The sequence below is a fragment of the Mastigoproctus giganteus genome, chromosome 9 (genome assembly GCF_048544385.1).
Source record: "Mastigoproctus giganteus isolate SK-2022 chromosome 9, ASM4854438v1, whole genome shotgun sequence".
NCBI lineage: Eukaryota > Metazoa > Arthropoda > Arachnida > Uropygi > Thelyphonidae > Mastigoproctus > Mastigoproctus giganteus.
This window is the reverse complement of record NC_143583.1, coordinates 68,589,327-68,606,291: the sequence shown is the minus strand read 5'-3', so window position 1 is coordinate 68,606,291 and position 16,965 is coordinate 68,589,327. Positions and strand designations below refer to the sequence as shown.

The 16,965-nt window shown below is 37.2% G+C and overlaps 1 protein-coding gene across 1 annotated transcript in view; it reads left to right on the top strand.

The window, feature by feature from the left end:
- The window catches only part of LOC150080422 (toll-interacting protein-like), a 99,615-nt gene that overhangs the window by 31,599 nt on the left and 51,051 nt on the right, over positions 1 to 16,965 (top strand). The window contains exons 4-5 of the mRNA XM_090381275.1: positions 4,354 to 4,402; positions 12,301 to 12,453. Of these exons, the coding sequence (XP_090237401.1) occupies positions 4,354 to 4,402; positions 12,301 to 12,453 (202 nt within the window). The remainder of the gene's footprint in view (positions 1 to 4,353; positions 4,403 to 12,300; positions 12,454 to 16,965) is intronic.

Sequence of the window (16,965 nt, the reverse complement as noted above, 5' to 3'; positions counted from 1 at the left end):
GGCAGTTTGTTTTGTTGTCTTGTTAGACAACAAGAGAAAGCAATATTATTTATCTGATTATTAACAGTGATTTGTGTGTGAAATTTTCAAGTAAAAGAACCAGTAGGGTGGCAGTGAACAAAATGTGTATTGATGTTGGGATTTATCCAAAGAACTGACCACTTCCAAGAGTAAAGGGAAAGGATTTTGTTTTTGTAAAGTTTGAATATAAGGGGGCCCAAGCATGTTTTATACACTTTTCAGTGGGACCAACTAATTTTGTTAAAAAATGCAAATAGTGTGTTCAGGGAGGGTATCATAGAGACTACTTGGCTTTTTATATCAACCAACAGATTCAAATGTTATTTGAGTTTTAGAAAAATGGATGTTAAATGAACTGATGAGTTTAGTGACAGAGAAGAAAAATGCATGACATGGTTATAAATTGCCAAGGGACAGTACCCTAAATTAGTCTGTAATCCATTCGCTCAGGGGATTTGGGTATACCAAGCCAGGTTATAAAAAGACTTTGGCTAAGAGTGCAAAGAAATGTAGCAAGGAATTCTTTGCTTAATGTTAACACTAGATGGAAGGAAATTAATCACATTAGTCCACTTGATATGAATTGCATAGCTATTGATGTCTTGTGTTCACTGATTAACATAGATATAAAATAAAATGTTTAAGAAACCACAAAAACCAAAAACTGTAAAATACAATAAAAAAGGTGAAAAACAGTTAAGAACTGATAAAATATAATGGTTAAAAGTGATAAAATACACAAAATAATGAAGTAGCATCAAGCAGAGTACCTCTTTCTCAGCTCTGTTACATTTTGCTATCTTGGTTATATTAACTTTTTTATTTTATAACTATTGATTATCCTGAGCAGGTTTCTGACAAACTGAATAAATATTTTGCATCTGCATTCATACATGAAGACATTTATAGAGATGAGGTTAGCAGATGGCTATATAATGCTGATTGAGAGGTAAACGATTTTATAACTGAAAGGAAGCTAGAAGAGATGCTGCAGCTTATAATGAACAAAGCACCTGGAACTGATGTAATCTATACAATTATATTGAAAGAAGCAGTAAAGGAGTAGTCAGACCTTCTTTAGCTATAACACAGAGTGCATTCTTGGATTCAGGGTAAGTCCCTACAGATAGAAAATGTGCAGTTATATCTTCTATTTGCAAGGCTGTCTGGTGCCTTCGTAGCCAGGTGGGAAGGAGCAGCAGTGCCTAGCACATGCTTCTTGATTAGACCGGGGTTCGAGCCTGTGACCACCAAATACGGAGGATGCGGAGAGGTCAGGGAATGACCAACGCATATCCCCGGATCAATATGGCCTTAGTTGCTAATGCTCCTAAAAACCAAATAACAAACAAACAAGCAAGACTGTCTTAAAGGATGAAGTGGATAACTACAGACTTGTAAGTTTAACTTCTCTGTCAGCCAAAATAGTGGAGTCAGTAATTAAACAAGCAGGGCAAGTTCATTTTGATTAGGAGTGGAGCTATAAGGTAATCATAGTTTAAGTCAAACTAAATGTAGCAAGGTATCATAGGTTCAAGAGTATAAATTATCTATATATAATATCAGTTTAAATACACTATAGATAGCTCTTAAACGAAAAAACTACAATTAGTGTAAAAAGGGCATTATTTTATCTGTATCTCATATTGTGCACCTCCTTCACAACAAATTGCCATGTATTGCACTACTTCGAATAAGTAACACTTCACTAAAAGAGATGACTATTGTTACTTATTCTCAGTGGGCAGGTACCCTGGTATTGCAGACAAGACAATCGAGTTGTGAAGATAATTCCGCAATATGAGAGAATCCCACAATATAAATCTACAAGTCAGTTCTTTGGTAAAATCTTCAAGTAATTCATCTGTAATTCTACTAAATAAGACTGACTCGAATCTGTAAAACGTCCTTATTATGATAAAATAAAATAAAATATATGCGTACTGATTGTATAACTATATGTTAAAATATTAAAACAAAATAAAATGTATAACAAGAATGAAATTCAATAAAATATATAAAATTAAAAGCGATAAAAGTTGTTTAAAACCATTAGTACAAGCGCTTTCGGCAGCAGCCGCCACCTTCATCAGCTATAGTGGTTGCAGGATGACTGACAATCTATATCAACCTGCAACCACTATAGCTGATGAAGGCGGCCGCTGCTGCCGAAAGCGCTTGTACTAATGGTTTTAAACAACTTTTATCGCTTTTTATTTTATTGAATTTTATTCTTGTTATACAACATTTTATTTTGTTTTAATATTTTAACATATAGTTATACAATCAGTACACATATATTTTATTTTATTTTATCATAATAAGGACGTTTTACAGATTCAAGTCAGTGTTATTTAGTAGCATTACAGATGAATTACAGAGTTCCTGACTCCAGAGGCCTTTTCAATGAAATCTTCAAGTGTAATATCAAAATCTTTCAGATTTTTGAAGTAAAGATCTTCAATAAACTCTTCTTTGGATAAACAGTGGTTAGGCCACATCTGGAATACTGCTTGTGGGTTTGGAAACCTCATTTTAGGAAGAACATAGGCCAGAAAAGGGGGTGCAAAGAAGGGCAACAAGGTTAGTTGGTGAACAAGAAGATATTCTTACCAAGAAAGACCAAATTTCCACCTAGTGTTGTGAAAATAGGTTAAAGATTTATTCAGTTTATTAGAAAGACTAGGTGAATGAAATGAGTAATTTTTTTTTGCATCATCTGTAAATAAGTCTGCATAGTGACATCATTGAAGTGTGTAAGGCTTTAAAAGGGTTAACTAAGTATATAAACTAAATAGTGATGTCATCTTTCTATCTTTACCTGATGACACACACACACACACACACACACACACACACACACACACACACACACACACACACACACACACAAGGGGACATAAATTGGAAAAGAGGATGGTTTCAGAATAGATGTGTGGAAATTCAACCAGAGAGTGATTGTAGAATAAATCACCACCTAGTGTTGTGGAAATAGGTTAAAGATTTATGCAGTTTATTAGAAAGACTAGGTGAATGAAATGAGTAATTTTTTTTTCTCTTTCTGATTGAGGCAGCCATGATAGATGGTACAGAATTCAACTGTTTTGTGTGTTTCTTCAAACTAGTATAATACTGGCAAAATTCTGAATAAGCTTTGATCCTTACATTATTTTGCCAGTACTATACTAGTTTGAAGAAACATAAAACAGTTGAATTCTGTACCATCTGTCATGCCTGCCTCAATTTCTAGATCTTATCCTTTTTAAGGATTTGGTAGATGCTTTGGAACATAGTATTAGTATAGCTATACAATGCAAGGAAGCCACAGGAATTTGCTGCACTGGCAAAAAAAAGAGAACAAAAGTAGATAAGAAAATACGAATTATGCACTTCCCTCCTCATGTAGATAACTATTCACTTGACCTTTGAATTTCTTCAAATGGTCAGCCTCAACTACCTGCAGATGCAGCTTGTTCCAGTAGTCAACAACTTGAAGATGGTGGAAGTGCATAGAAAATGATTGTCTTTGTGGAAAAATAACAGTGTGTTTATTAATGATTGAGGATTAATTGATGTAAAAGGCAAATTATTTTTTGAGGGGAAAAAATAGGAGGCCTTATCATTAATTTCTTTCATACCTCTCCTCGTATATACAGTTTAGAAATAAATCAATGAAAAAACACCTGTAGAACCCTCTGAAATCTCTTTCGGCAGCTTCAAGATTCCATTGAACACAGTTTGAAAACCTCGGGTCTGGTCTGCTTTTAACCTTTTGATAAAAATAAGAGACATTTTTATCAAAAGGTTAAAGGGTGGGTAATATTGTTAAAATAACAGTTACACCATAAATCATAAGACTATACTAACTAAAGACAAATATTTAATATATTAAAAAATATATATGAAGACATATATGGTGTTATCTAAAGAGGATGATGCTTATGAGTTGCTACTGCTACATGCTAGCATGCTGTAAATGAAAAGCTGTAGCACTTCACAAGCATTAATATGTTGCAGTTTGCAGGAAAAATTACCATGTCCTTTAAAGGTATTCATGTGAATTGTTAATTTTTAGTATTAATATAATTAAAACTTTTATGCCAAGTGGCTTAAATGTTGTCTGAATGGCTTAAATATATTTATTTTGGACTTTCACTGTACTCTCATCTTTCATTCTACTATCTTTTTTTTTAAGGTGAGCAGTATGGCACATAAAGAAAAGTGATCTCTACAAAATGTGCATTAAAATGGCAATGTAATTGAAAGTGATAGAAATTATATTTGTGTACATTCTGCTATTAGTTCACATTCTTGTTTTATTTTTTCTTTTAGCTTTGTTTTTCACGGAGTAAATACAATTTATCTTGAGATATTTGATGAGGTAAGATATTTTTTACTACAGCTGAGAAAGACTAAATGCATGTTTAAGAATTAATAGCTTATATAATGAAATTGCCATATAAAAGAATTAATACTTTAAAGTAGATTTTATGATGTTATCACTCTTTTTATAATTTTCAGTCAGTGTATTACAGAAGCAGTGTAACAAATTTTAAATAGCCATTCATTTATTTTAGAAAAAAAGGGACACTAAATATAGTATGAAACTAATGTGGAAAATTAAGATATCCTAATAATCAAAATAAAATAATAAAATCATAAAAATAAGAAAAAGACAAAGGCACACACCCTCAGAAGTGCAGATATATGGCTCATTATTTTCTCCTTTGTGTGATTGCTCATGACCATGATGCCAGACCACCTTATGTGAATATAATTTTCAAGCTACGATGGGAGAATTTCTGTAACACTCATCAGGCTGTCAACTGCCCCTTTGGTATTTGTATCCAAGAGCTGCTCAGAGAGCATAATACCATGGTAAACAATGTTGCTCAGTTGCCAAGGCACCTCCTACCACTCTGGCGTGCTCACTTTCTACCATGCTTCTCTATTAATAACTGGAAAAGCCAGCACTACACGATCTGTCTACTTACAACTCTGTGTTGCCCACCGAGCTGCTTACTCTGATTTCCTGCCTGTCTTCACTGATGGCTCGAAATCAGAATAATCTGTGGGATCTGCTGCACTACTTCCCAGAGAGTACATTATCTGAGAAGATTCTCCATGAGTGCAGTATGTACATCACATAGTGGTATTCTGTAGAGTTAGCCTTGGATTACATTAAAATTAATAATTATCAAAGATGTATGGTATATACAGATTCTTTAAGTGCATTACAGGCATTTATCAGTGATGAAATATAATCCTCAGTCCAGTGCTGTCCAGGGTTCAGCAGAAGTTACATTCTCTTTGTGAATCAACATTTGACATCCACGTCTACTGGAACACAAGCTGCATCGGGATCATGGATAATGATCTGGATGATGTTGCAGCCAGATCAGCACAATCCCCGAACAGTTCTGGCCTATTAGTCCCCTATATAAACTTCAAGCAGGTAATAAACACTAAATTACTTTCCAGTGACAACAGTCTTGGTTATGGGCAGGTCACAAAGCCATATCAAATAAACCCTGTAATCCAATACTGGCAGTCTAGTCTGTGCAGGAACAGTAAAGATGAAGTTGTTCTTGCTCACCTCCGCATAGGATATGCCATCTTATGCATTTGACTCCCCTGTGTGTGAGAATTGTGGCAATTCTTTTAACCATCCAACATATTTTAACTGAGTGTCCACATTATAGGCATGAACATGTTTTATATTTTTATGCTTTGTCATCTGAATGAGCCTTGTACACTCAGTCAGGTTTTATCCAACAATGACCACATGTCAGCTGTTTTTGATTTTTTAAAAGCTTTAAATCTTTTTACTCTTATTTAAAAACGAACCTATTAGACATACTATTATCATTATATCTTTTTGACATAGTGATCTAATTTGTTAGGTCACTGAAATCTTTTAATCTTTTCCATGACCTGGTTTTGGCCTATGTGCCAATAAAACCCAAATCACGATCATTGCTTTCTTCATTATGTTTTCTTTTAACTTATTCTGTTACTTGATTTTTTATGTTAATTCCGTTTATTATATTATTTAGTTTTTAATGTTAATTTGCATACTTTCATTTGGCTTAGACCTGTATGGCTTAAAAGGCCTTTGAATATTAATTGGCTGTTTGAAATTCAAATGTTTTCTTTTTTTTGTTATGTTTGCTTATTTAACCTATAGAGTGTGGAAGCTGTGGCAGGCATTATGAATTTGAGTACTTTGCTTGTTATTTTCTTTCTCTGTTCAGATTGTTATAGTGGTATCCATTGACTTTTGGCTGGATAGCAGTCAACAACTGAAATGCAATCCTTTTTGGAGTTCAAAAGTGCTGATGTCCTTAAAGAAGTGGTGCTTGTCATTTCCCTATTTATTTCATTATGACAGTGGTGCTCATACTTTAACAGGTGTAAGGGATGTGTTTCCTTGAGCAGGAAGTTGTGAATTGGCACTGCTGAAGGTGAGTGTTACTTTGTCTTTTTCATCTTTATCTTGGTACTCGGGGTAGCAAAATTGCACCTTGCCAGGTATAACCCTAATTGTAGCATTGATTTGCCACATTATTTTCTTGGTGTATGTACACCGATGAGCCAAAACATTATGATCACCTACCTAATATGATGTTGGTCCTCCACGTGCAGCCAAAACAGCTCGTACCCGGCGAGGCATGGACACTACAAGATTTCTAAATATGTCTTGTGGTATCTGGTACCAACATATAACTAGCAGATCCTTTAACTCCTGTAAGGTCTGTGGTTAACATGCCGCAGATCGGAGTTGCTGTTCCAACACAAACCACAGATTCTCGATGGGATTGATGTCTGGGGAATTTTTGGAGGCCAGGGCAATACCTGGAAGTCTTCCTCATGTTCCGTGAACCAGTCTTGAACAATCCGGGTGGTGTGGCATGGTGCATTATCCTGCTGAAAGACGGCACCACCAGAGGGGAAGACCATTGCCATGAAAGGGTGTACCTGGTCAGCAATGATGTTTAGGTATAGGTATATTTGTGTCTAACGGCTCCTGAGATTTCTCCCATCTCTGCGTATGTACACTGTATCAGACAAGCCAGGGATTTAAAACTATATGGGTCATGTGGTATGTAGCATGTTGTGCCCTTGTTCATCCGGCCTGTTAGCCACCGAGCCCCTAATGGGACCTGACGTTACCATACCTCGCCACGGGGAGGCTGGCTGGGTGTTAAATATATAGTACTCTGGTGGGTCCTTCCACCTACTTTCCTAGGATTTCAGTGACTAGAACCTAAAAAAAAAAAAAGGTGCTGGCGGTTAGTTATTAGTGTTTGTTAGAATAACTTAGAAGAAGCTTGCGAGGGGCTACATGCTGAAATAATATTTTCTATATGCTTAAATGGGTTGGGCAAGAAATTTTTATGTAGTTAAATTTGGATGCATAAGGCTGAAAGCACTGTGAAAGTCAACAGTAAAGGGGTGGGAACAGAGGGAGGAGATTTGAGGAAGGGGAGGAGTGGGGGGCAAAGCCCCCTCTCCCCATGGGAGGAGAAAGAAAGCACCGTTCAAGAGAGAAACAGTGTATGATGAGTCATATGACCACCTTGGATGTCCTTTAGTCCAGGTGCCCAACGAGGCAAGATGAGGGTCTTCTGTGGTGTCTCTGACTGAGTTGAGTCAGTCTTAGTTGTGTTTCCATTACTCTGGGCCATTGAGGGATGGCTGTTGTCTCGTGATTGATATTGTCCTATTCGTGGATTTGTGAACCTTTGGGATACCTTCACTCAAGGGAAGGGTAGGGTCCATTGTCTTGTGAACGGATTTTGCGCAAAAAGTGTGAAGGCTTTGTAAGTCTCTTCCTCTTGCAGAACGATGTTCTCCTGGTTTTGAAGAAGCGAGTGAATCTTGGTGTATAGTTGACATCTGAGGTCCTTGTTAGTGGTCACACTCGTAGACCAGGTGCTCCCAGGACTCCTCCTGTCAACAGGAGCACTGCGGAGTAGCTGAGATTCCAAAGTCGTATAGCCTCTTTCTAAATGAGCCATGTCTGGTCAATAGGTAGATGGTTTGGAGTATGGGCGAAAACCAGGCCAGGGAGAGTGGATGAACTTATCCGACATCCAGTATAAACCTCTTAGTAATGGAGCCTTTGTTAGTGAGGTTCCAGCAATTTTGCCATAGTGATTTCATGTGTTGTAAAATCTGTCTGTTCTCTCCATGGTTTTGGAGTTTTCTGGGTTTGTGGTGAATCCTATATGGGAGATTATTTTTCCTTTGGAATGTTGATACAGCAACCCCAAGCATGCAATCTCCAAGTCCAGAGGAAGGTATCCCACCAGGACCTGGAGTGCGTGGTGCTCGCAGTGCAGCAAGCTCTTGTCATTATGAGTAATATCGATCGGTGGGTCATCTCCAGTTTTTTCTTGTTGACAGCTGCATTAGTCTTTGTGTACCAGGCCTCAGCTGCATAGGTTAGTTTGTTTGTTTGTTTGTTATTTGGTTTTTATGAGCATTAGCAACTAAGGCCATATTGCTCCGGGGATATGCGGTGGTCATTCCCTGACCTTTCCGCATCCTCCATATTTGGTGGTCACGGGCTTGAACCCCGGTCTGATCAAGAAGCATGTACTACGCACTGCTGCTCCTGCCCACCTGGCTACGGAAGCACCTCATAGGTTAGTGCTGGGATAAAGAATGCCTTATAGAGGACGTCAAGGACCCTCTTCTTCAGGCCCCAGTCTTTCCTAGTGACTTCGGCCAGTAGGCTCACATATCTTCTTATTTTTGTTCTCAGGTAGCAGAGATGTGGCGTGAAGCTAAGGTTTCCGTCAAGTATCACTCCAAGGTATTTTATTTCTGTTAGCAACTTTATGGTTTTCCCATTTATCTTAATCTGCGGAGGTCTTCTAGGGTCAAGGAATTCTTTGAGAAGTATTGTTGTTTTATCTGAGGAGATAGTAAGGAGATTTGTGCTAGCCCAATTTTGCAAGTCGCTAGTGGCCCAGTTTGCTATGGTCTCCAGTAATGCCCAGCTGTCAGCCTGCAGCATCAGAACCAGGTCATTCGCATATGCCTGAGTTTTAATATTTGGAATATCCAAATTAAGGAACTCGTCAAGGACCAGGTTCCACAAGAGTGGCCCCAGGACAGAACCCTGAGGGCAGCCCCTGTGGACTGGCCTAGAAACAGAGGCATACGGAGTGGTAACAGTGATTTGCCTGTTTTCAAGATAGGATTTGAGGCATCAATATTAGTCTTCTGTGATATGAGCCTTCCGGAGCCTGGCCAGAACAGCAGGCCACCAGAGAGAATTAAAGGCTCCTGCGAAGTCAATCAATATTAGGGGGCAGTATTTTGTGTTGCTTATGGTAGGTGGTAGACGTCAGAGTGCCTGGCACATGGATGGCTGGACCCAGGGTATCCCAGCAGAACATCGCCCAAAGCATGACACCGCCACCACTGGCTTGTTTTTGTCCCACAGTGCATCCAGGCTCCATCACTTCCCCAGGTAAACGATGCACACATACCCAGCCGTCCACATGGTGCAACAGGAAATGTGATTCGTCGAACCATACGACCTTCTTCCAATCACTCAAGGTCCAGTTTCGATGTTTGCATGCCCATTGTAGGTGCTGTTGCTGGTGAACCGTGGTTAGCATGGGCACTTGGAGCGGCCTGTGCTACGCAGCCCCATTTTCAGCAGGGTTCGATGTACTGTGTGTTATGACACATTACTCCCATCACCAGCATTCCAATTACCGGCGAGTTGCCCCACAGTCGCCCTTCTGTTGCCACGTACCATCCCAGAGAGCCTTTGCCCACCTCAAGCATCGATGAGCCATGGTTGTCCAGCACCTCTCCGGCGGTTCTTGAGTTTTCTCTCCTTGGACCACTTTCGGCAGGTACTAACCACAGCTGGCCATGAGCATCCCACCAGCCATGCCGTTTTGGATATGATCTGACCCAGTCGTCTGGCCATTACAATTCAGCCTTTGTCAAACTCGCTTAAGTCCACTGCCTTTCCAATATGAAGAACAAGAATAACACATTAACAGAGCTTAGTATCAGGTGTTTTTTATACCGTGTCCTGACTTGTGCACGTGTCATAGTTCACCTGCAGTTGCTTCGATTTGCATAACGACTCTCTGGTCATAATGTTTTGGCTCATCGGATAGTGTTCTTTTTTTACCATTAGTTGAGGGTACATAACCACATTTGTTTATAAGGGATATTAAAATTGTTCATTCGGTTTGTTGATTTAACCTGTCCCCACCTCTTCTTTTATGACATATGTAGTATGATTCTATCGTTACGTGCAACATAAAATTAATAGTTAATTTGGTTGAGTTATTGATTCATAAGTAATCAATAAGTAAATTCATGTCATAAGTAAAACATTATGACAACATTGGTTAGAGTTTGCTGTTAACATGTGTTATCAAATTGTTTTCAGTATCCACACTTGCGCAGATCACTAAATGTAATATTAAGCTTGCAGTGTTAGTAGCTCCCAATTGTAAAAAAAGCAATAGTGCAGCACCTGGCAAGTGGCAACCTTTTTAATTTCTGGAAAAGATTTTTGGATTTTTGAATTCTGTTTGGAGTGTACCAATATTTCATCTTTTTTAAATAGATTACAGTATTTATTGTATGTAATTTTTTAGTTTTTAATAAAAAATAAATAACTATTTAAAAATTCTGTGTTTTACACCTTTTTTTTTTTCAGAAAAACAAGAAAAATATTAATTCTGCTGAAAATTAAAAAAAATATATATTATTACAGGCATATTCTAGTAAAAAAAACAATAATATTAAATGCATGACATTTCAAAAATGTGCATGCACATATTTCGGATCATTATGTGTATAAATTGCACATATTTCGGATTATTATGTGTTTTAAAAAATATATATATATATATTAGATACTATTATTCACTTCGATTTTAAAATATTTTCAAAATTTATTTTGAATCTGGCACTCCATGAAGTGTGTGGTAAAGATTTTTGAAGGAGTCGTTATTTATATATTTTCTATATTTATCAGTGATATTGAAGAAGGTATATAACGCTTAATGTCCAAGTTTGCAGATGATAGGAAGGTTGGCAGGGTTGTTAATGATAGAAATGACAGTACACTACTGCAACAGGATCTAGAAAAGTTGAGCAGATGGGGTGAGATGTGGCAACTGAAGTTTAACATTGACAAATGCAAAGTACTGCATATGAGTAGCACTAACCCCAGAGTAATAATACCAACTGTGCAGTACTATACTCAGGGTAGTGGAGAATAAAAAAGACCTGGGAGTAATTGTGCAGTCAGATATGAAGTTTTCTGAGCAGTGTGGACAGGCTCCCAGAGCAGCTTACAGGGTCTTGTCAATGATATAGAGTAGTTTTTCTAGCAGGGATAAGGAGTGATTATCCCTTTGTATATGGCAATGATCAGGCCACACCTTGAGTACTGTATACAGGTCATATTAGGAAGGATGTAGAGCTGCTGGAACAAGAACAGAGAAAAGTAACGAGATTGGTGAGTGGAACAAAGGGTTGCTATTACCAAGAAAGGCTTAAGTTCTGCAAATTGCAGCATCTGGAGACTAGAGATACCTGTGAGGTGATCTGATTGAGGTGTATAAGGCTTTGAATGGTTTGAACAATCTCAATACTGATGGGATTCTTTCTTGCTCAGATTATGCACTTGAGGGGCATAAATTCAAATTGAGGAAAGACAGTTGCAGGATAGATATGCAGAAATTTGCCTTTAGTCAGCGGGAGTTTTATTGTTGGAACAAACTTCCATCTGTTGTTGTGGAAGTTGATAGCTTAAAAAAATCAAGGAAGAACTGGATAAACTTTTGGAGGTTGAATGGATAGGTAAAATGGGAAGTTTTTTTTTTGTTGATGTATTTAGGAATGTATAGAAAATCACAGATTTTTATATTCAGCCAATAGTTAGTGCAGGCCCGTGATTTTCAAGCATAATCTCACTGGTCCAGCACTTAACACTGCAGAGTTAACCATGATTTTTTGCTATAATAAAACTTATTGTGAATTAGTGAAAGATGACCCTTTAAACTCTTCAGTTCAATATTATATGTGTATTTCGATTAGCAACTGTATAATTTATTCTTCATAATTTATTTATAATCTCCCTCCCCCCTCTGTGGCTTGTTTGTAAAAATTGACATGTAATTTCACATAAGATTATGAAAATAAAATTGTTTTTTATAAGTATAATATTTTTCACAATAATGATTATTTTTTGTTTATTTATTTAATTGTCAATCAATCAAAATCCAGTGTGCATTTACTTTGGATGAAAAAGTTGCTTGGGTGCATTATACTATACCAGATAAAATATTTGAAGGAGAAACTTTAGGTGAATGGATTCCTCTAAATGGTCGACAAGGAGATGAAAAAGAGGGCTTTATCAGTTTAATATTGTCATACACTGTAAGTATAAATGTTCTAGTATTTATTATTATATAATATAATATTAGGACTCCAATAAGATAAAATCGGTTATTTTCATTATAATGCTTTTCATGTATAATTTTATTTTTTTCCATTGACCTCATTATATCATGGTTACAATCATGTCTGCCAAGACGAATAAAAAGAATAGTAAGTAAATAACCACTAATTTCTGATGGGAAACTGGCAAAAGAAAATATATACTACATCCCTTAGAGAAATCAGTTACTGTATTCTCTTCTGCAGTTTATTCAGTTGCAATAAATTTTTGTAAACAGCAGTACTTATCCATGGCTAATTACTGTAAATTCACAGTTTCTCCCTAATTCATCTCCTTAACTAGATGATGTTAAGTATTCTATCTCAACTGGAGATACAATTTAAAAGTGTGTGCACACGTGCACCAGTAGTGAATTGTAATGTCGTTCTAATGCTACTAAAGTAATGCTACGTTCTAATGCTACTAAAGTAATGCTACGTTCTAATGCTACTGTCGTTCTAATGATACTAAACATTACCAGTCATTAATTAATAAGGTAGTTATAAATATGGTGTTATTATATTTATATATGAAACTTAATCATCAGATTACACAAAAGAAATGTCCAAACTAAAGATAAAGACAGTCACTTTAGTTAGAATTACAATGATTCACAACTAAAAATATAAAATCGTGGAGCACTTTAGGGCTATAAGCCTCAGGTTGTGAAATAGTTAACTGACATGCAGGTTAGTGCAAGTGCATAATTTCTGCATGCAGCCGACTACTAACTAACTCGGAATTGGCATCATTTAAGTATATCTCATATCGTGAATACCTTTGCAACGAGTTATTCGAGGTAGTGCAATGATATTGCACTACCTCGAATAGGTAACACTTTGCCAATGGAGAAGACTACTGTTACTTATTCTTGGTTGATACCACCACCCAGATGGCACCGTTTCGGAGCTTGTTTGCTCCTCATTGGCGGGTGGGCAGGCAAAAAGCACCTTGGTGTTGCAATGATGACAACCCAGTTGCGAAGTATAACTCCACAATATGGGAGATAAAAAATAAAATTAAATTAAAAACTTTGCAAGATGCAAAATTGATAAAAATCCAGTTACTAGCTGTGCACATTGATGGTTATATTTATAGTTTAGGTATCCATCAATTTGCAAATTGGAGAAATTAGAATAACACTAAACAACTTTTCTATGAACTTTGTACCAGTTTAACATAGGCCTGATAATAAGAATAATAGTGTACGTAGGGGAAATTAATATATATATATTAAATTACTATTGAATGTATGAAGAGTTGCACAATATGGGGGGAGGGGAGTTTGATATAATTGTTTACTGTTATCAAGTGGTTGAGCCTGATAGCATATAAATTAAAACTAAAAGAATGGAAACAAACTAAAAATTAAAGATTTGCATAGTAGCTACTGATTTTTACAATGTACCAATCAGTGACTATTATGCAGATGGCATGTGTATTTCAGGCCTGCTTTATGTAATTGAATTGACTGTTCACTTATTATAAACAAATTTTGGATGTTATGCATGCCACTCCTGGAATCAGCACACGCAGAATAGCAGTGCAACTGGCTGTCAATGTTCGACTATTTGGAGAGTGTTGCAAGAACACCAACTGTATCTTTACCATCTGCAACGGGTATAGGCCTTGTCACCAGCAGATTACCCTGCACGAGTAATGTTCTGCCAGTGGTAAGGATACAGTTGGTGTTCTCGCAACACTCTCCATATAGTCGAATGTTGAACAGCCAGTTGCATTGCTATTCTGCATGTGCTGATTCCAGGAGTGGCATGCATAACATCCAAAATCTCCTCTACTTCAGGAGTCATAGATCATGGTCATCCTCTGTCAGCAGCATGAGGTGTAAAGGTCCTTTGTTCACAAAGGCGATGATGGATACCTTCAAATGTTTTCCTATCTGGACATCTTTGTTCTGGGAACCTTTCGTTGTACAAACGATGAGCCTCCAGAGCATTGCCGTCCCCCAAACTGTACATAAAGTGCATATCCGCTTGCTCCTGATTTGAGTACATGGTCGGAATGGAACACCACCAGATTCTGTCAGTGCCTTGTGATGAAGGAAATCATCTGCGGGATATAAGACATTCCGGTTAATAACTCGGGAACCAAGCATTTCGGGAACCATGTTGATATAAAATATTTTTATTGTCTACATATGGGGAACTCATTCCTGAAGTTATGCCGTGTATTTTTGAGACACCCTGTATACTCATTATGGCTGTAAGGTACGTTTTGCTAATGCAGTGTCCCTGATCCATAATCAACATTATCTTCCTTTTCGTACTGTTACACTCCACCCTCCATGGTTACTTAGCTTCTTAATACTATTATTCTTTTATTATGAAATATTCCGTTTCCAACTATTTTAAACGTTATTCAAATATATGTATATATTATATATACACACACACACACACACACACACACACACACACACACACACACACACACACACACACACACACAAACAAACAAACACATAGAGTCATCAAAAAAGGTGTTGATTTCCCTTTTGATTATCTTCGGAAATATTTGATCGATTGCTGTGATTGTAGCAGCAAACAGTGTGGTAACTCACTAAGTTTTATTTGACACTGCAACAATGACCTTGGCTGCGCCGTGAGTGTGCACATAATGACTCCTATGTGCCCTGCCTCAGCCAGTGTCAGTAAGATGGCCGTGCAACAGAAAGAGCAGTGTGTGTTGTGGTATGCTGAATTTCAGTACTGACATACGTCGGTATTGACGTTGCACTGTTATGACAGATTTAAATTCAGTGCAGTGTGTGTTGTGTTGTGTTACGCTGAATTTTACCAACATACACTGCACTTTCTGTTGCACAGCCATCTTACTGACACTCACTGAGGCAGTGCATGTAGGAGTTATTCTGCACACACTCACGGCGCAGCCAAGGTCATTGTTGAGGTGTCAAATAAAACTTAGCGAGTTACTATACTGTTTGCTGCTATGATCACAGCAATCGATCAAATATTTCCGAAGAACTATAATAAATTGAGGAAAGACAGTTGTAGGATAGATGTGCAGAAGGTTGCCTTTAGCCAGCGGGTGGTTGATTGCTGGAACAAACTTCCATCTGTCGTTGTAGAAGTGGATAACTTAAACAGATTCAAGGCAGAACTAGACAAACATTTGAAGCGGGTGGATGAGTGAAATGAGAAGGGGGCGTGTGTTTTTTTTTTTTTTGGCTGATGCTATATAACCTTGCTTTCTTGCATCATGTGCCCTTGCTAATGCTAAATATAAAATGAAACTAATGCCAGTAGCATGGCAAAACTGTTGAGCGAAAATAATAAATTAAATGTAATAATTAAATCAACAGGGTGGGAGAAGAAAAGGTAACAAGACTAAAAAGTGTAGCAGAAACTCTCCAAATAATTTAGAAAATCCAATTAAGAATCATAAAAATCCATTTAATTTTAGTACCGATTACATAAAAATTGAGTAGCAATTACAAGGGGGGCACCGTTAACGGCATTCCCCTTGTAAGGTGCCAGTTCCAAATTGCATGAAATATCACAAATAGAGACTATACTAACTACAATAAAATAAAACCAAATTAACAAAAATACTGACCATTATCCCCCATATCGACAGAGGATCACAAGGCCAATAATGGTCAGGGAATCACTGCATTTCAAATCGCCACATTGGCAAACCAATCAAAGGATCAATCCACCATCCGATCCCCCCGATTGAACCGCCAATGCAAAGGATTTGAATAACGGTGGTCCTTATGCAGCGAAAAATAAAAATATAGAACAGACTATCACTCCAGAGCAGAGCCACACCACTGACACAATGTAAATTTTACCAGCTTATATAGACAAATAAATAAAGTAGTATAGTAAAGAGTTGAAAACGGTAGAAAAAAAATTAAGAAAATTAAGAAATGAAGCAATCATTAGAGGCAGCAAAATGCGTATTCCTCTACATCAGGGGTGGCCAACAAGTCTATCGCAATATACCAGTTGATTGCGGCTTTAATTTCAGTTTAATCATGTCACGGCGAATTTTAAATATACAAAAAAAATAGATTAATCAAAATCTAAATGTTGTTATTATTATGCACCCCACTGCATACACTTATTACAAATCCATTGAACCACGTGACTACTCTTGTTGCCGCGCAGCCACTAGGCTTCTCTTGTGAAAATTCCCGCAGTTACGTTGTGGAGAGAATAGTGTATGCGTCGAATTCTTATTTAACTTACTTAATATTAATAACTGGACAACACTTATACGTTAATTTAATAACCTTTGATTTAAAATGAATACTACGAAAAACAGTAAACCGTATAATTTTCGTCAAGAGTGGGAACTAGAATACTTTTTTGTAATGATAAAAGAAAAATGTTTGGTTTGCAATGCTTCCGTGGCTACTCAAAAAATAAAATTTTGAAAGGCACTTCAATGCACTCTATGGTAAA